At 45.4% G+C, this 19,878-nt stretch overlaps 1 protein-coding gene across 1 annotated transcript; it reads right to left on the reverse strand.

Moving 5' to 3' along the window:
• Window positions 1-9,635: 9,635 nt before the first annotated feature.
• On the reverse strand, window positions 9,636-19,495 carry LOC141510080 (uncharacterized). The gene is made up of 5 exons (XM_074220080.1): window positions 18,525-19,495; window positions 17,666-17,743; window positions 14,380-14,506; window positions 14,065-14,157; window positions 9,636-11,123 (listed from the first exon to the last, which is right to left on the reverse strand). Exons 2-5 carry the CDS (start codon window positions 17,699-17,701, stop codon window positions 9,715-9,717), a joined length of 1,665 nt encoding a protein of 554 aa, XP_074076181.1. The 5' UTR covers window positions 17,702-17,743; window positions 18,525-19,495; the 3' UTR covers window positions 9,636-9,714.
• Between the last annotated feature and the right edge of the window lie 383 nt (window positions 19,496-19,878).

Here is a 19,878-nt window from a genome sequence, read left to right on the forward strand (position 1 = left end):
GAGAAATTAACAGCAACTTTATGAGTTGGTTAATCTTGATGGAAGCAGCTCCTCTCAGCAGTTTAGAGAGCTAGGACAACCCTAGGAGACCATTTATGGACAATGCCATCCCCATCCAGAAGAAGAAAAACAAAACCGAAACAAAACCCCCCAAACACCTTTAGAATCTGAATGAAGACATTCACTTTTTAAAAATTTCTCTTCTGATTTCTTCCTATTCATGGTTTTTTTTCCCCCTTTAAACCTAATTTCTCAAACAGAAAATGACTAATCTGTAAACATGTCAAACACAAATGTGTATGTGCCATATTCACCAGACGGTTCGCTGCTGAGGGGAGGTGGGTGCAAAGGGAGGGTGGAAGGAAATTATGTAATTTAAAAATATGCATATGCATGCGGATGAATGTTGAAAAACTTTCATATCTTGTAATTGGAAAAATAAAATATCAACTGAAGGAAAAAAGCCTCCTTTTTTTTTTAAGCCTGGGAGTATTCTTGCTGTCTGAAATGCTTCCTCACAGGACTATGCCTTGGCCAGGATGTCACAAGCTCTCTTCATTTCCCATCCTCACCTCTTGCTCTAGTCCCCAGGGAGTCTTCTCCATAATTAGTTCTATCTCCTGATAGGAAACACTGGAGGCAGAATTTGAACCTTGGGTGCCTGAGCCAGGTTCTTTCCTTTCAGCTCCTTAGAGAGATGGGGACTAGCAATGCAGGGCATTAGTTCCCCCTTTGCAAAAGAGGAATAACATGTAGAAGAACCTCATTCTCCTATTGGGAGGTTAAATGAGGTTATGCATGAGACATACTTGGCAAACCATAAAACATCCTGCATCGTCTCTGTTGTTATGTCTCCCATCTGATTCCAGCTTTTTCGCACTCTGGTCCCTGTTACAGGACAGGATGGAGAAAAATAACAGAAGAAAAACAGAAAGAAACCCAGCATGCTGCTTCAGAACACAGGGAGAAGGGATCCAAAAGCTGAGGGCACCAACAGCAAGTGGATGAGCTCTGATAAAAGGAGCAAATATTTGGCAACTGAGTGACTAGTGCTTTGGGGGACAACAGCTTCAGTATAGTGATTTGCACAGGAACCAGATAGCAAGGGATGAAGGATTTGGCAAAGGGTAAGGATCTAGACTCATTTTAAAGGCTATTAATCAATTCATGATTATTAAGCACCTCCTGTGCTAACAGTAAAGTGGAACCACGTAGTGTGGGGTTTGGGGGTCAGGATGAGGCATAAGGAACAGGTTTTGGAGAGGCAGAGGGAAGGGTGTAATGATAACAGACCATGATCAGAGAAGGGAATTTCAGTCTGAGAACATGGAGATATAGCATCTGTGGGCAACAGGGTGAAAAAGCAGGGCAAGGCCAAGGAACAAGCTGAGGCACTGAAAAGTTTAAAAGAGAATCATATGCAAATCAAAGTGTCTCTAAGGTGAGGAAGGTGAGGGCAGGAGCTGACTAGGAAGAAAACTAGAAGCTTTGCACTGGACTGAGGGAAGAAAGGGGAGGATCTGAGCCACCAGAACATGAACTGAGTGGTAGATAGAAGTTTCTGAGAGGTGGAGGATGAGAAGCCTGGGAGTGGTCAAGGAAAGCAAGGAATAATCCAATGGGAACCTCAAGGGAAGGTTCAATAGGCAGCCAAAGGAGGTGGTAAGAGGGAGTAGTTCCTTTAGGCCTAGGCAGGAGAATGGGGAAGGGAGTACAGTGAGTGGAGAGAGCCTCCTTCTCTGAGAAGAATCAGTGCTCTTCTTCCTCTCTTGCCTGGGGTTCCCCTGACCTTCTGCAAGTTGCAGATAGAATCCCATGTCTCCATGAAGCCTGACTCCACAAGATTGTCTTCTCTTGATTATTTCCAACAGATTTACTCAAAGACTGTGAGATCCTTAGGACATAGACAGCTCTTATCTTACTTTGGACTTGGGGGAGGGCTTAGCCCAGATCCTGGTCCATAGCCAGCATCATTTCACTGAACTTTAGCATTTCTGACAAGAATTCTGAAGAGCTGGGTTATGTTCTTACACATGACCTGGGCTGGCTTCTATCCCCTGTACGTTTCTAAAAAAAAAAAACCCAACAAAAACCAAATCTAAACTGGTTGGTTAATGCCTCCAAATAGCTCTCTCCAGCCAAATGTCATTTTTTTTCTTCACTGGCAATGTTTCTTCTTGTGTCTTCAGAACTTCTTTCTTTAGCACTTCCCATTCTCCCTCGACTGATTTCTGTACCATCTTATTCCATGGAATCTTCCATTCTTTCATTCTATGCTTTCCCAAAACGTAGCGTACATGTCAAAGTCTGTCCAGATCCTATCTTAAAGTCTATGATTGAAGGGGCACATTTCCCCTCCCCCAAGTTGTCCTTCATTTCTGCCCAAGTAACCAGTTCCTCCCTGTTAATGAGAATCAAAGCCAGAATCCGATTTCTTCCTGGTTTCATTTGAAGGGTGAAATTATCATTAAAGCAAATCAAGGAGAGATTAACTGCTCTACTCTGGGCAGATTTTCAGCATGTGTGGATAACTGAGGCCCCCATCACTACTGTATCATACCTATTTTAGTTTCATGAATTTTACATAATTTATCCATTTCCTTTCTGTCCAGGTGACAGTCTGTTAAATATCTTCCAATGACAATGAATATATCTTTTTTTAAAATAAAATGCTACTGGGGGGGTGGAGCCAAGATGGCGACAAGAAGGGATCGATTTTTAGGTGCTCTCTGATAAAACTTGAAACTAAGGACTCTAACTAAACTTTTGAGAGGCAGAACCCACAAAGGGACCCAGTGAGGCAGTTCTACTCAAAGTAACCTGGAAAAGAGCAGAAAGGCTCTGCTCCCCGGGGTCAGAGGGGTGGCCTGCCAGAGGAGGGGCCCACCAGAGCGAAAGAACTTCAGCCTCCTGGAGGCAGCCCCAGGGAGCTGGGAGCGGTGGCTCACAGCAGCAGGGGAGTATCCTGAGCTAAGCCCTGGGGAGCACCGAGCACAAATTGGGGGAACAGCAGGGGACCTCTGCCAGAGCCAGCACGTAGAACCCAGCCCTCAGGGCACACAGCAAGCAGCTTGGTCTTTCCACAGCCCAGACCTGGAAACAGAAGCAGGTGGAGCCGGTAAGCAGGAGCCCCCAGGGCATGAGCCCATTGAGCTGAGGGAGGGGAGTGAAGAGAGAGAGACTGCTGAGCTCTGTCCTTTGCCCCTGGAACAGGGCTCTGGGGCTCTGACCACATTCAGATCCTGATCCCAGTCTAGGCCCCCCCACCTTGGCCCCGTGGCAGAGTGGGGCGCTTATGGTCACTCACAGACCAGGAGGGAGGACAGAGCCTCACACACTGAGACCCTTGTGGGAGTGTCCCAAAAGCTTAGGAAGCACCCCCAAAAACAGGCCCAGGCTGGGAAAATGAGCATGAAGAGAAACAAGAGGAAGACCATTGAGAAATATTTTGCATATGAGCCCAAGAAGGATCAAAATACTCAGTCTGAAGATGAGGAAGCACAAGCTCCTGCATCTAAAGTCTCCAAGAAAAACAGAAATTGGGCTCAGGCTATGACAGAGCTCAAAAAAGACTTTGAAAATCAAATGAGGGAGTTGGAAGAAAAACTGGGAAAAGAAAGGAGAGAGATGCAGGAAAAACATGAAAATGAAATCAGCAGCTTAGTCAAGGAAATAAAAAAAAATGCTGAAGAAAATAGCATGCTAAAAACCTTAGGTCAAATGGATAAAACAGTTCAAAAAGTTATGGAGGAGAATGCCTTAAAAAGCAAAATTGGCCAGATGGAAAAAGAGATAAGAAAACTCTCTGAGGAGGACAAATCCTTCAGACAAAGAATAGAATTCAGGGAGATTGATGAATTTACCAGAAATCAGGAATCAATACTTCAAAACCAAAAAAAATGAAAAATTAGAAGAAAATGTGAAATATCTCATTGAAAAAACAACTGATATGGAAAACAGACTTAGGAAAGATAATTTAAAAATTATTGGAATACCTGAAAGTCATGATCAGGAAAAGAGCCTTGACATTTTCAAAGAATTACTACAGGAAAATTGCCCTGATATTCTAGAAGCAAAAGGCAAAATAGAAATGGAGAGAATCCACTGATCCCCCTGAGAAAGAGATCACAAAAAACCAACCCCTAGGAATATTATAGCCAAGTTCCAGAACTCCCAAGTCAAAGAGAAAATATTACAAGCAGCTAGAAGGACACAGTTTAAATATCGTGGAGCTGCAGTCAGGATCACACAGGACAGCAACTACATTGGAAACTCATAGGGCTTGGAATATAATATACCAGAAGGCAAGAGCTTAGAATGCAGCCAAGAATGAACTACCCAGCAAGGCTGAATGTCCTCTTCCAGTGAAAAAGATGGACTTTCAATGAACCAGGGAAATTTCAAATGTTCCTTTTGGAATGGCCAGAGCTGAACAGAAGGTTTGATCTTCAGATACAGGACTCAGGTGAAGCATGGAGATTGGAGGAGAGGGGGAAAATATGAGGGATTTAATGATGATTAACTGCATGTATTCCTGCATAGAAAAATGACACTGATAATACTCATATGAACCTTCTCAGTTAATAGAGCAGGTAGAGGGAGCTTTTATAGTTGAAGCACAGGAGAAAGCTGAAATCGAAGATAAAATATGGTGTAAAAATGGAGTCAATAGAAAAAAAGGGAAATGTAACGGGAGAAAGAAAAAGGAGAGGGGGAATAGGCCAAGATATTTCATATAATAAGATTTTTTTTATTACAATGAGCTATTGCAATGATATGGAAGGGGGGGAAGGCAAGGGGGGAATGAGGGAACCTTTGCTCTCATCAGAGGTGACTAGGAGAGGAAACAGCATATATACTCAATGGGGTATAGGCATCTGGAGTAAGAAGGAGTGGGGAGCAGGGGGAAGGGGTGGGGATGCAAATAAAGGAGGAGAGGATGGACCATGGGGGGACAGTGGTCAGATATAACACATTTTCTTTTTTAGTTCTTGCAAGGGGCTGGGATTGGATGGCCTGTCCAGGACCATAGGACCAGGTGGATTCTGGGCCTAAGGGGTGATAGGGGGGCTCAGGGCCTCTTGGCCCCAGGACCAGGGATCTGTCTACTGCACCACTCAGCTACCCTACAGTGGAGTCAGAGTGAAAGGAGAGAGAAAATATAGTACATAGTAGTGGAGAAATAAGAAAGGAGGGAGTTGCAATCAGCAATGGCAATGTTGGAAAAATATGGAAGTAACTTTTCCGATGGACTTACCATAAAGAATGTGATCCACCCACGACAGAGTTGATGGTGTTGGAACAAAGACTGAAGCACATTTATTATTATTACTATTATTATTATTATTATTATTATTATTATTATTAGGGGGAGGGTGTAGGGCAAGTGGGGCTGGGTGGCCTGCCTGGAGCTGCATAGCAGGGTGATTGTTGGGTGTCTGAGGCCGGATTCAGACCCAGGTGCTCCTGGCTCAAGGGCCAATGCTCTGTCTGCCACCCAGCCACCCCTACTATGATTACTATTTTATTTTATTTTGGGTCTTTTTTTTCCCTTCTTTTTGGTTTTTGCAGGGCAGTGGGGATTGGGTGGCTTGCATGTCACATGGCTGGGTGATTGTTGGGTCTACAGGACTGGATGTGGGCTCGGGTGCCCATGGCTCCAGGGCTGGTGCTTTGTCCATTGTGCCACCTGGCCATACTTACAATTATTACTATTATTTTTTTTAATTTTAATTTTTTTCTCTACCCTTTACTTTATCACCCAAACAAGTCTATATTCATGGGGGAGGGGTATTTTGTTTACTCTTAAACAAGAATATTTTATTAATGTAAAAAAAAACATTTGTACAAAATGAGAATTAAAATAAAGTAAAATCTTAAAAAAAAAAATAAAATGCTACCTACCTCCTTTTACCCAGGTGCTTTCTTTTAAATAAAGTATATCCATTCTGAACCATAGTTCTATCATGGGTTTCATCACACCAAATCTCAGTAATTCATGAGGTCAGTTACCTCCTTGCATTATGATCTTTATTCATTAATACTTTGAGTTTTTAGTTGGTAATTTCATGCATCCATTTTGCTCTCTTAATATTTGAGGATTTTTTTGCCCAAAGGGCAACAAAAATGAGCATACCCTTTGATCCAGCAATACCACTCCTGGGTCTGTACCCTGAAGAGATGAGGAAAAAGGGGAAAAACATCACTTGTACAAAAATATTCCTAGCAGCCCTGTTTGTGGTGGCAAAAAATTGGAAATTAAGTGAATGTCCTTCAATTGGGGAATGGCTTAGCAAACTGTGGTCTATGTATGTCATGGAACACTATTGTTCTATTAGAAACCAGGAGGGATGGGAATTCAGGGAAGCCTGGAGGGATTTGCATGAACTGATGCTGAGTGAGAAGCAGAACCAGAAGAATGTCATACACCCTAACAGCAACATGGGGGTGATGATCAACCTTAATGGACTTGCCCATTCCATCAGTGCAATCTGGCAGAATTTGGGGCTATCTGTGATGGAGAATAACATCTATATCCAGAGAAAGAACTGTGGCATTTGAACAAAGACCGAAGACTATTACTTTATTTTTTTTAAGGTTTTGCAAGGCAAATGGAGTTAAGTGGACTGCCCAAGGCCACACAGCTAGGTATTTGAACCCAGGTACTCCTGACTCCAGGGCCAGTGCTTTATCCACTGCGCCACCTAGCCACCCCTATTACTTTAATTTTAAAAAAAGTTATCTTATGTTATCTTCTTCTGTTCCTTAATGGATGAGCTTTCTCCTGATAGTTTCTGTGATTCCTTTACATTATTTTGGTGAGCACAAGCAGCTTCTTCATCCTTCAGAGCATCCAGCTTCCTCTTCTTCAGGAAGCCCAAGATCTGTTTTTAATATCCTGTGGTATAGAACTCCCTATTCATCACCCACTCTCTCACACACACTCACTCACATAAGACACATACTCTCCCTCACTCTCCTTCACTTGACTCCGCTACTCCCTTAAACTCTGACCCTATAGCTCTTCATTTTACAGTGGAATTCTTTTTTTTTTAAGGTTTTTGCAAGGCAATGGGGTTAAGTGACTTGCCCAAGGCCACACAGCTAGGTAATTATTAAGTGTCTGAGACCGGATTTGAACCCAGGTACTCCTGACTCCAGGGCCGGTGCTTTATCCACTACACCACCTAGCTGCCCCTACAGTGGAATTCTTAGAAAGGAATATTTACACCCATCTCCTCCATATTCTTCTACTCATGTTTCTTGGTTCCCCTTCTGATGACCATGACTTGTACCCTACTTAATTGGCCTTCTATGTCCACCTTCTGGTGATGTTGGGTGAGCTGGATCTGAGACACCACTATGAGGGTTTGAGGATCTGAGACACCACTAAGGATTCCTATCCTGTCTTCTCCTGTATTCTTTGTGATAAGATATATGTAAAAGCTAACAATCACTAACAGTAAAGCCAGATGTAGCTAAAAATGAAAATGAAGATGATCAGTTTCTGTCCTTTCAAACAGATTATGAAATCTTGTCCTTCAACTTGGCATAGAAGTGAAACACCAGAGGTTCAGAATATTCAATATATCAAAGTTGATTCCTCTGACCTTTTAAAACTACTTCTCTTTGTTACAAGGGGAGATTGTGAGGGTCATATCAGGAAATGATTAAGGCATCAATCAAACTTAAAAGATGAAGCTAGCAAGATTTTCATATAATTATCTAGCTTTTTGTTTCTCTCTGTAACTTTTTCCAGATTCCAAAGGCAGTATTTAGTAGTTAGAAACCTGGATACTTGGATATGAATTTAAATCCCCCCCCCCCAGAAATTTGTTAGCTGTATGATTCTGATCAAGGTATTTAACCTTTCAACCTTTGTTTTCCCATTTGTAAAACAGAAGAAATAATTGCCGAACTTACCTCACAGGGATGTTAAGTGAGCTACTCTGTGCACCACATTTTGTAAGCCTAAGAGGTTATAAAAATAGCTATTATTGTTGTTGGTGGTTAAATTATTGTGACTTTACTCTCTGCAAAAGTTCTTTTTTTTCATGGTTCCATGGCAGGACTTAAAACTTATACTGGGGGGGGGGGAAATACCCTCCCCACTCCCCACCAAATCTTTTTTGAACCCTGGGAAACATCTACCTTAAGGACTTAAGCAAAACTCAGGTAGCCAGTAAAGGAGACAGAGAAGAAAGAGTGAAAGACAAGATGAGTAGCAAGCTGATATGGTCCCTCTGAAGAAAAGAGAGTATTATTCAGAAGGAGAGAAGAGGCAGTCATTCCTAAAACTTCATGGATATAAAAGAGGTAAAAGATGGTGAGAATTTTTTTTGAAATGGTGATTCAAAGATCACTGGTGATTCTAGAGAGAAAAGTTTCAGTGGAGTGATTGGAATGGCATCCAGGATATAAGGCATAGAGCTTATAGTAGGCAAAAACCTGGAAATCCTGGGTGGAGGCAGTTTTTACAAGAATTTTTGAATCTGATGTCAGGTTGGGATCCTAGTGGTAATAAGGGCAGACTTTTTTTTTTTTAGTTGTAAGGTTACCCTCACCTCAGAAAAGGTTCTAGTACTATGAAATTAATATGCCAAATTCTGAAACAAGGCCAGAGCTGACTGTTTGCCTATCCTGAATCAGAAAGACCTTTTAATTGTTCATCTAAACAAGTTAACTGGAAGTTTTTCTCTTTCATATGACCCCATGAGCTAGGGACTAGTGCACTAACATAGTCCTTTTTTCTATGGGCCATTATTACTTCTTGTTGGAATTTGGAAACAGCTCATTTTCTAGGAACTTGTTCGGATTTATGATTCTTTTTTTTTTTGCAAGGCAGTAGTGTTAAGTGACTTGCCCAAGGCCACACAGCTAGGTAATTATTAAGTGTCTGAGACTGGATTTGAACCCAGGTCGTCCTGACTCCAGGGCCAGTGCTCTATCCATTGTGCCACCTAGCCACCCCTATGATTCTTTTTTTAAAATTTTCCTTCTTTAAAAAAGTATTGGGGGCGGCTAGGCGGCGCAGTAGATAGAGCACTGGCCCTGGAGTCAGGAGTACCCGAGTTCAAATCCGGCCTCAGACTCTTAATAATTCCCTAGCTGTGTGGCCTTGGGTAAGCCACTTAAGCCCATTTGCCTTGCAAAAAAAAAAAGTATTGAGAAGGATCATTCTGTCTAGTTGAGGAAAAGTTAACTCCCTACTTCCTCCACCTGTCTGCTACACCACAAAATCTGTTGGGGATCATTAGAATATTCAGGTTTGGTCATAGGATACCTACAAAGTTGAAACCACAAAATAACTACATAGACTTGCTCTTAGGAAAGCTATTTAATGGAAATCATGAGCACAGAGGCTACCAAGGGGCATTCTCAGCTCAGTAACATGAATCTATCAAAAATGACTCCAATGCTTAAAATAGGATCCTTAACAATAATACCAAACATTTAGGACCTCCATTGGTTTGATGGGTTTTTTCCCCTCTCCCTGTAGTAAAGGGGTCTGCAGTAGTTTCCAATCATTACCTGACCTAGGAGAGAAGAAAGTAAGAAGGGAAGTAGAGGAAGGAGAAGTCAAGAAACAATGGGGAAGTAAAGTGGGGGGGAGGGAGGAGCACTGAAAGTAGGGGAGGAGGGAGACAAAGATGGAGAGATGGAGAGAGGAAAAAAAGAGAAAGCAGAAGAGGTATTGGGAGAGACCAAAAAGATTCAAGGAGAGTTGGTCTGCTCAATCTCTGGTAAAGGAAGGGGAGGAACAAAACCAAGAGGCGGTTTCTTTGGAGAAGGGAGAAGGGAAGGGGACAGAATGACTGCTCTGCTTTGGCAGGAGGTCTTCCCATATTCCTTATATTTGTATGGTTTATCTTCAGTATGAATTCTCTGATGTCGAGTAAGTTGTGTACTCCAACAGAAGGCCTTCCCACATTGATTACATTCATAAGGTTTCTCACCAGTATGTATTCTCTGATGTTCAGTAAGATGTGTGTTCTGACGGAAAGCCTTTCCACATTCATTACATTCGTAAGGTTTCTCTCCAGTATGAATTCTTTGATGTTGAGTAAGCTGTGTATTCTGACGGAAAGCCTTCCCACATTCATTACATTCATAGGGTTTCTCACCAGTGTGAATTCTCTGGTGTTGGGTAAGTTGTGTGTTCCAGCGGAAGGCCTTCCCACATTCATCACATTCATAAGGCTTCTCTCCAGTATGAATTCTCTGATGTTCAGTAAGGTGTGTGTTCTGGCGAAAGGCCTTTCCACATTCATTACATTCATAAGGCTTCTCTCCAGTATGAATTCTCTGATGTCGAATGAATTCTCTGCTCTGGCAGAAGCCCTTTCCACATTCATTACATTCATAAGGTTTCTCTCCAGTATGAAGTCTTTGATGTTGGGTGAGTTGTGTGCTCCAACGGAAAGCTTTTCCACACTGACTGCATTTGTAAGGTTTCTCTCCAGTATGGATTCTCTGATGCTCAGTAAGATGTGTGTTCTTTCGGAAAGCTCTGCCACATTCATTACATTCATAAGGTTTCTCTCCTGTATGAATTCTTTGATGTTGAATAAGTTGGGCATTCTTTCGGAAGGCTTTACCACATTCATTACAAGGATAAGTTTTCTCTCCAGCGCGAATTCTCCGGTGTTCTTTAAGTTGTGTCTTCCAATGGAAAGTTTTCCCACTTTCATTACATTCATAAGGTTTCTCTATAGTATGAATTCTCTGATGCTCAGTAAGATGTGTGTATTTTTGGAAGGCCTTCTCACATTGATTACATTCATAAGGTTTCTCTCCAGTATGAATTCGCTTATGTTGGGTAAGTTGTATCTTCTGGCGGAAGGCCTTCTCGCATTCATTACATTTATAAGGTTTTTCTCCAGTATGAACTCGTTGATGTTGAACAAGATGTGTATTCCACCGAAAACCTTTCCCACATTCATTACATTCATGAGGTTTCTCCTCTTTGTTCTGTTGACTCTCTAACCTGGTTCTACACTTCCAAGCTCCTTTCAACTTAGAGACACAAGGATCATCCACTGTGAGTCTCTCCTGGGATGATTCTTCCACAGATAAGCCAAGCTTAGGAAATGATTGCTTAATTTCTGGTCTGCTCTCCCAATCTGAAAAAAAAATAAAAAAGTATAACTATCTTCATTTTCTTTTATATTACCCTTAGTTTTGTAGTATCTCCTATATGCTCCATCAAGAAAAATGACTGCCAAATGTTAAAATATAGAACAAATAACAATATCAGTTATGTCCAGATAGTCATTTATAATTTATTAATACCTTTCTCTTTGATTTTGCAGGTAGTGCATTTTCTAAAACTTATAATTAAAAAGATTGACCCTTTATCAGTGGGAATACAAAACTGATAGAGGGAAGATGACAAATTCTCTGGTATCAAACATGGAATACTAAACAATACTACCCAAATTAATTTATTAAATTTACAGAAACAATCAAAATATCAATAGCTTCTTTGTAGAAATCAAATAATCAAGATTTATAAGGAAGGACAAAATAATGTTAATATTATGTGGGCTCAATAAAGAAAAATGGAGAAGGAGTCTTTCCCAGCCAGATCTCCAAGGACACTATAAAGTAAGAGTTTCATAAAAAACAAAAAAAATCTAGTGTTTAACTGGTTCTTTGTGGGTGAGATACTACTATTTCTTAGAAAGAAGAATCTCTTTTTCAATAACTACCTGAAAGAATAATCAAACTTTCTGGCAAATCAGAGAAATTCAAATAAAAACAATGGACCCTTCACTTTATCCCCTTTAAATCAGCAAAGACAGCTTAAAAGGACAAATGGAAAAAGCTGCCATTGTCATACTATAGAAAACACACAGATAAGTGATGATTCTTAATGACCCTTGATCCAAGTAATCACTATCAGATGTCATTTTGGTCTTCTTCAAAAGCAAGGACAAGAACCCAACCAACTACTGTAATTCAAGAATGTTCTTCTAAAGAGCACAGACCTTTCTCTAGAGAAGTATCCTAAACAACTTTATTTCTTACAATTCATATAACCAGTGATGGAGTTAGGGAGGCAAAGTGGTCTGGAATCCAACCGTCAATGCGATGGACAAATCCTTGAGGTTCCTCATCATTACAGGAGGGGGCCAGTCTATGGCTTCCAAGGTCCCTTACCACTGATAGTTTGCCATTCCATGAAGAAGGCTCTGGGCATAGCCACAAACATGAGGCCACTTGTTCCAAAAAAATGACCCAAGGAAGAGACACAAGCAGCATCCTCTCCAACACACTCTGGTGACTTCTGTGTTTTCCTCAGCATCATCCTACTGAATCCTCACAACAAGGCCTCGAGGATGCTGCTGGTATTAAAATAATGTTTTTTGGACTAGGTTAAAGAGGTCATTCTCTTTCTCAGTGTTTACTAATCCTTACTCACTGAATGTGTTTAGCTTTAGTCAAACTGAGACCTGTTAAAGATCTTAGCTTCAAAGGCCATGATTTTTCACTGCATCTGGGCCCATATCCAGTCATCCTGATTCATATCAGGCCACTGGACTTGAATGCCTCCAGAGGAGAAAGTGAGACTGGTGACTTAACACAGCCTCCCCCCCCCAACTCAAATCCAATTCACATGCTTTTCATGATATCACCTCCCTGTTATCATGGTTCTCTAACAACAAAGGACAAACAACAACATATTAAAATAATATAGCACATATCTATGTCTAAAAGACAACTTTAATAATATAATCCTAAAACATAATTTAAAAAACCAATCTGAAAAAGAGGGAAAAGCCACCAGGTCACCTGGGCTATGATTCTGTCCCAGTTCTTGGGCATGTTTCCCAGTGAAGGTGCTGTCAAGGATGGGGGGGAGAGGCCATCCTGGTTTTATGAAGTCACTGGTGTAGGGAACTGCAGGAGAGGAAATGACCTTCACCAATGCATGTCTCCTGTTAAAAAGGATCTCTGAGAATCCCTGAGGCTCCAGGCCCAGGGTCTGCCAGTCAAGATGTTGGAGAGATGGCCTCTTCTTGACACCTCAGCCAACCTTCTACTCACTAAATCAACATAATACAAACTTTATGCAATTTTAAAGAAAAATTTTAAATTTTAAAGGAAAAAGTATTGGAGAAAATGTTGCTGGCAGACATTTGACAGATGAGATTTCATATATCAAGGATCCATTATTTCCTGCAACATACCAACTTCTCCCTAACTCATTTCCTTGGAGAGTTGTTAAAGTTCAGTCATGTGTCTACAGAAACCATGGTGAAAAATTCTAGAATAGGCAACAGACCCAGGGATAGAAACAGCCAGTTTTCAGAAGAGCCTCTGTACCCAGCCGGGTGCAAGTCTCTTTCTCAATAACCTCCCTCAGATCCCTATCATCAGGATCCAGTTTGGACTTCAAAATCCTTCATCCCCTGTCACCTCCTACCTTCCTAGAACCCCTAGTACTCAGGGATCTAAGAACTGTCTCTAACAAGAAACCTTACTGTCCTCTGACTGGGGTACTCCACCTCCTCACCCCAGATTTGCTGCTAGGGTCTCCCTCTGGACCCTACAGATAAGGGAGAAAAAGTCATAAAAGAACTCTGTGTCTTTTGGCATTCTTCTCTGACATCCCCCCGCAAAAAACTTGTAACAGTGACCTATTTGGACTGTGCCCTTTATTCCGAGATCAGGGTGGGAAACAGAGAAGTGAGAAGCTAGCTCTACAAAAATTTTCAAAGCAGCATCTTTTCTGACTGTCTCCCAAGGGGCCCATTCATAGAATGGGGTCCTATCCTTCAAGGGATAGTTAGGAAAGCTGATGAAAGTCCATGTAATAACTCAGAGAGGAGGCAGCAACCCCGCAACCAGCAACTGAAGTCTGGGTAAGGCAGAACAATGAAAGAATCTTCATACCAAGTCAGAAGCAAATCTCTGAAAAATGAGAGTCTGGAGAGATGTGGAGGGAAGTGAAGGCAGGAAGAGGAAGGGCTCTGCTCATCCTCAGTTGGAGGTCTCAGAGCTGGGTGCAGTCTAGAGAAGGTCCCCACTCCCCCCAACCCCCCAAGGCTCCTGACTTACCTGCATCAATTCTTGGGGTATCACCTTCTGGTCCCCAGGGAGTGTCTCCTTGCTCCAGCTGGCAGATCACATGTGGCTTGGCAAATGTGAGGCCTGTTCATTGGAAAGGCAAAAGGCCCTCCTTCAGAATTCCACCTTGGCAGGCCCAGTCAGGGATGCAAGGGAGCCTTAAAGTGCAGGGGAAAGATGGCCAAGCCCAGGAGAAGGAAGGTCCTGGACTGAAGGTGGAGACACCACAGCCCAGAATGGTTCTGCATGTCCCCCATGCCAACACCCTGTGCCCTGAATCCTGAGTCCCAGGGCAGCCATCCTTACCCAGGCACACCAGGTTCCTGTAGTTCTCCAGCATCACATCCCGGTACAGGGCTTTCTGGGTGGGCTGCAGGCTCCGCCACTCCTTCTGGGTGAAGTCCACGGCCACATCCTGGAAGGTCACGAGTTCCTGAAACAGCCCAAAAGGGTTGTGGGGAAGGAAGTTCCCAGAGACTTGCCCTGCGTCCCCCTGAGCAAGGGGTGAATCTTTGATCCACCAGGGGTATTTGTTTCATGGGAGGTACATTGGAGGGAAGGAGGATCATGCTAGGAGGTGACAGGACATCAAACACAAGGACAAAGACCATGTGTGTAAGAAGGGAACTGTGGCCCCCAACTAAAGCTCTCCACCCAGCCTTCCTTTTCTCTCCTCCTTGATGGGGCCTCAAAGGGGCACCCAATGCCCAGGGAGAAGGGCCTGGGGCAGGGAACAGCTGAGCTCAAATCTAACCCCTGACACTGAATTAGCTGTGGGTCACTATCTGCCTCAACCATCAAATGAGGGTAAGACTAGTACCCACCTCTGACTGTTGTGACGATCAAAGTACAAAGAGTAGGAACTTAACTGCTTACTCCCTCCCTCTCCTTTGCCCCCATTTCTAGTCATTCAAATGATCAGACCTAAAGCATAAACTGGGGAGCAGTGGAGATGGGGGTTGGTGATTGGTTTTCCCACCACTGACTGCCCAAAGGGTTGTGGCTTCTCCTGGGGAGCCCCGCTTGGGTCTCTTTTCTCTCATGCTTTCTGGATCTGTTTAAGTTTTTATCTTTTGGAATTACAGTCTACAAAGCATCTGCACAATGTTTCTGGTTGCCTACGTGTGCCTCGGTTCTCCCATTGTCCAGGGACTGTGTATGTGTGTGGGGGGTTGTGCTACCCCTCAGCTCCAGCTGCTCCACCAGTCTGTGCAGGCGCTCCATCCTTCGGGGAGGGGTCTTCCTCCTAGCTTTCCCCAGTTAAGTGAGGGCACAGTCCAGCCTGCCTGAGACTTGTGTCTGAGGGCAGAAGCTTCCTGAGGGCAGGCCTCCTTCCTCTGCATCCACAGCCCCCACTCGATGGCCACAGCAGGGGACACTTGGCAAATCCGAACACCTTTCCCTTTCTGATGGTCCACGGCTCACCTGGGGGTCCTTTCTGAGAGGCTCTGCCAGGGCTTTGTGGTCTGCCTTGAGGGTCAGATTTTTCCTAGGTTAGCTTTTGCTTTACAGATTCCTCCTGCCATGATCCTTTCAGTGGATGAGTTCACTTATTCCTACCATTTATCACCCATTGACTTTATATACTTGTCTTATTACAATGAAGGACAATCAACAATTAAGAGTGCCAGGGAGTGCCTGAAGTCAAGAAGACCTGAGTTCAGATTTGGACTCAGGGGCGGCTAGGTGATGCAGTGGATAGAGCACCAGCCCTGGAGTCAGGAGGAGCTGAGTTCAAATCCGACCTCAGACACTTCATAATTCCCTAGCTGTGTGGCCTTGGGCAAGCCACTTAACCCTACTGCTTTGCAAAAACCAAAAAAGAAAAAATAAAGATTTAGACTCAGACACTTACTAGCTATATGCTCTGGGCAAGTTACTTAATCTGGTATGCCTCAGTTTCCTCATCTGTAAAATGATCTGAAGAAGGGAATGACAAATCTCTCTGGTGTTAGTGGGGCCAAGACATCGGGCCCATGAAGAAGGCTATGACTGAAATCTTGCCACAAGTTTTAACCTGGACTCGTCTGCCTGGCCCTGGCCTACTTCCCATGTACCCATCCCTTGAATTTGCTTAAAATGCTCAATTCTCTTCATTATTTCTAATTGATTGATTTTGATGGTTATGCTATTTATGGCAATGTCAGAGGTTCTGACCCTTCTCTTTTCACCCAGTTAATCACCAAGTTTGAACTCCACCCCCTCCCCATCCTCTCCAGTCTCTTCTCTAACAATAAGATTTTGTTGTTCTCTTTTCCGAGAACTTTCCCTTTCTTTTCTCCCTCTCCTGATTTCCCAGCCAGTCGGTCTGCATTTTGCTCTCCAGACTAGGTTATTCACCCCTCCAGGAGGATGCGGTTTTGGGAGTCCTCTCTTTGAGGTCACCCATTCACACCCTTATGGCCTGTGCCTCACTCAGAGAATGGGTAATCCAGGAAGATGCTTGTTTGTGGAAGGGAAGCGGGGTCACGGGGAGACTCCCCTTGCCATGACAGCTCAGAGCTTCAGTGGCCAGCTTCTCCTCCCCCCTTGGAGGACTCAGACATCTCTTCTCTTGGTTGGGCCTGCCCTCCTGAATGGTGCAACCCAGAGAACAATGGCCCTCCCTCTGTGCCCCCCGGCCAGACTTCCCCCTCACCGTCTGGGCTGGGCATCTCATGAAGCTTCCTGGGGCCCAGGGTGCAGAGTCACCAGATCCTTTCTTGGACTTTGGAGGGCAGGCCAGTGTGGCCAGTGCTCCCTCCTGGTCAACGCCTCTGCCACGGTTTAGCCATGGTTCAGCAGCTGGCAGAGCCAGGAGGCTTCTCACCTGGCCTAGCCTAAGGCTTCCCTGGGTGAGGGCAGGGACCACCAAGGAGGAGGAAGGTGGTGGGGGGCAAGCTGCTCACTGAGAGCCCAGGGATTCAGAGACATAGACAAGCAAGCATCAATTTGTGGCCCAAGGTGGGATATGCTTGGTGTGGCCTAGCCTTGTGCTGAGTTTGTACAAATTCTGTACTTTGGGGCAACACTGTTCTTCAGCCCTAGTGCTCATCTCCTCTCCCCTCCCCCGTCATTTTGGGACTGTCTAAAAACTCTGCCAAAGGCTCTTCTTGGGACATTCTGATGAGCTCTTGGGGGCTACTGGGTTGCTGCCAGGGATGGCAAGGTCCTGGGAGAGATCTTGAACCCCAGGATCCTGGGGGGTTGCTAAGGGCAGGACAGAGCCTCCACTCCTGCTGGGAAACTCAAATTGTGCTTCCTTCTCTAGGCTTTGCAAAAACCAAAAAAGAAAAAATAAAGATTTAGACTCAGACACTTACTACCCTGTGAAGGGTGGGAGAGATTCCCATATTCTGGGCACAGGCTTGGGAAGACAGGAAACGGGCACTCCTGGGTCTGGTGAACTGGCCAGCATCCCTGGAAACTTCCTGCACCATCCTGACTTCATTCTGGTGGGGCAGGGGCACTTCTGATGCTGCCAGATTGGCAGAGACGGTTGAGCAGCCAGGATACCAGGTGGCAGAGCAGGCCACAGTAGCATGGCAAGGAGAGGCATTGGTGTCTACCATGTGAAGGCATTTCCACCAAGCGAAGTACCCCCACTGCTCACCTGTGAAGGTACACCTGGGAGAAGTGTAAGGGCCATGGCCCGCTCCACAGTGCTGCTGGCTCCTCCCGTCCTCTGAAGCTGGAGAAAAAGAGGAAAGTATGAGATTGTCAGCATATTCCCTGGCTCCCCAGTTCTTTGCTGAGGCCGAGATCAGAGTGAGCCCCAAGAGAGAGATGGGAGCTGCCTTCAAGGGGCTTCTAGCCTGCTGCAGAAGTAAATCCAAAATGGACTGAGGAGGTGAAGGATGTGGGCCTGGAAGGAAGATCAAGATTCTAAGGGGCACCAGTAAGTGGGAGCATTGAGGGAGGGGGAGAGAGAGAGAGAGACAGACAGACAGACAGACAGACAGACAAGGGAGAGGGGGCTGGAGGAGACAGAGAGAGATAAGGGAGTGAGGGGTGGGGGAGACAGAGAAATAAGAGAGAGGGGGCTGGGAGACACAGAGAGAGAGAGACAAGGGAGAGGGGGCTGAGGGAGATAGAGTCAGAGTCAAAGAAAGGGGAGATAGAGAAAGGTCACAAGACAGACCTTAAATGAGCTAACGTATGTCAGAAAAGACAAAGGAAGGTGGGGGGGTGGAGGAAGGCTGCTATCAAATCACAGAGTCTAGGGGTGGCCTTTGGCTGGGGAGAACTGAGCCCCCATCCCCTCAAACCTCTCTGGACCTTCTCCTCTTGCTGTGCATGGGGAGTTTGAGTGAGGGGGAAGGGAGGGAGGCCCCTACAGGCCATGGGACGGCTGTTGAGGCCCCTCCTGGAGAGTTCCTCCTTGGGTAGAAGCATGACATCACCAAGATGTCACTGACCTTTTATGGGAACTGAGAGGGCAGAAGGGGCTTGGTTGGACCTTCCTTTCTTACCCAGATCCCTTTGGCTGTTGCCCCGGGGAAGACCCTAGCTGAGAAAGGCCAAGGTCTCCCACTGCATCCCACAGCTCTGGAGGAGGTGAGGCTGGGGCCCAGCACAGCCCCTTGCTTCCATCCAAGTCACTGGCAGGTCCTGGGATCGTCTCTAATGTCCTCCAGAGTGAAGGACAAGCAGCAAGAAGAGGCCATCTGCAAAGCTACCAGGGAGAGTTCCGGAGAAGGGCCTGAGTGGAGATCCTCGGCGACCTGGCTCAGGCCGTCCAGAGACCTTCCTCAAATGCAGACCTGATCTGACCAACTCTAGGCTCAGATACAAATCCCCTACTGGACACTGAAGCCTGGTCAGTGATGGCACGAATATCCCCCGGAGGGCTCCCCAGGCTCTGCTCCGACTCCTGGCCTCCCTGGCTTCCTTTGGATCCCAACTAAAACCCCTCTTCCCTTCTGCATCGGCATTTCCATGGCTCGTCTGTCCACCGCCTGGAATGGGAGCTCCCTGAGAGCAGGGACTGGCTTTTTGTGGCCCACTCCTTTCAGGCCAGGCTCTCTCGGGACCCATACGGGAGAAGAGGATCCTGGAGGGAGTTGTCATTTCCTTCTCCAGATGCCGAAACTGAGGCCATCAGGGTGAAGTGACTTGGCCAAGGTCACACAGTTAGGGTCAGTTGTCTAAGGCCACATTTGAACTCAGGTCCTCCTGACTCCAAGGCCAGTGCTCTCTCTATCCACTGGGCCACCTCCTGCCCTGCACGTTAGGACACCGATGACTGGGGAGGCGCATCTGTCAGAGGGGGGACTGGGACTTTGGAGCTGATTAAGAGCAGGAGATCCAATACCTGAGGGGGAAGGAGGGGAGGGGAAGGAATGGAGGAAGAGGGAGAAAGGAAGGAAAGGAAGAAGCTGGAGCAGGAGGGGGAGGGGAAGTGAAAGGAGAGAAGAAAAAAAGAGAAGGAAACAGGAGGGAGAGGAGGAGGGGGAGGAGGAGGGAGGGGAGGAGGAAGAGGAGGAGGGGAGGAGGGGGAAGAGGAGGAGGGAGAGGAGGGGGAAGAGGAGGAGGGGAGGAGGAAGAGGAGGGGAGGAGGGAGAGGAGGAGGAGAGGAGGGAGAGGAGGGGAGGAGGAAGCGGCAGAAGAGGAACAGGAAGCGGAGAGGAGGAGGGGGAGGAGGAGGGAGGGGAGGAGGGAGAGGAGGAGGAAGAGGAGGAGGGAGAGGGGGAGGAAGAGGAGGAGGGGAGGAGGAAGAGGAGGAGGAGGGAGAGTAGGAGGAAGAGGAGGAGGGGAGGAGGGGGAAGAGGAGGAGGGGAGGAGGAAGAGGAGGGGAGGAGGGAGAGGAGGAGGAGAGGAGGGAGA

Source organism: Macrotis lagotis, chromosome 1, assembly GCF_037893015.1.
Source record: "Macrotis lagotis isolate mMagLag1 chromosome 1, bilby.v1.9.chrom.fasta, whole genome shotgun sequence".
NCBI classification, from domain to species: Eukaryota; Metazoa; Chordata; class Mammalia; order Peramelemorphia; family Peramelidae; genus Macrotis; species Macrotis lagotis.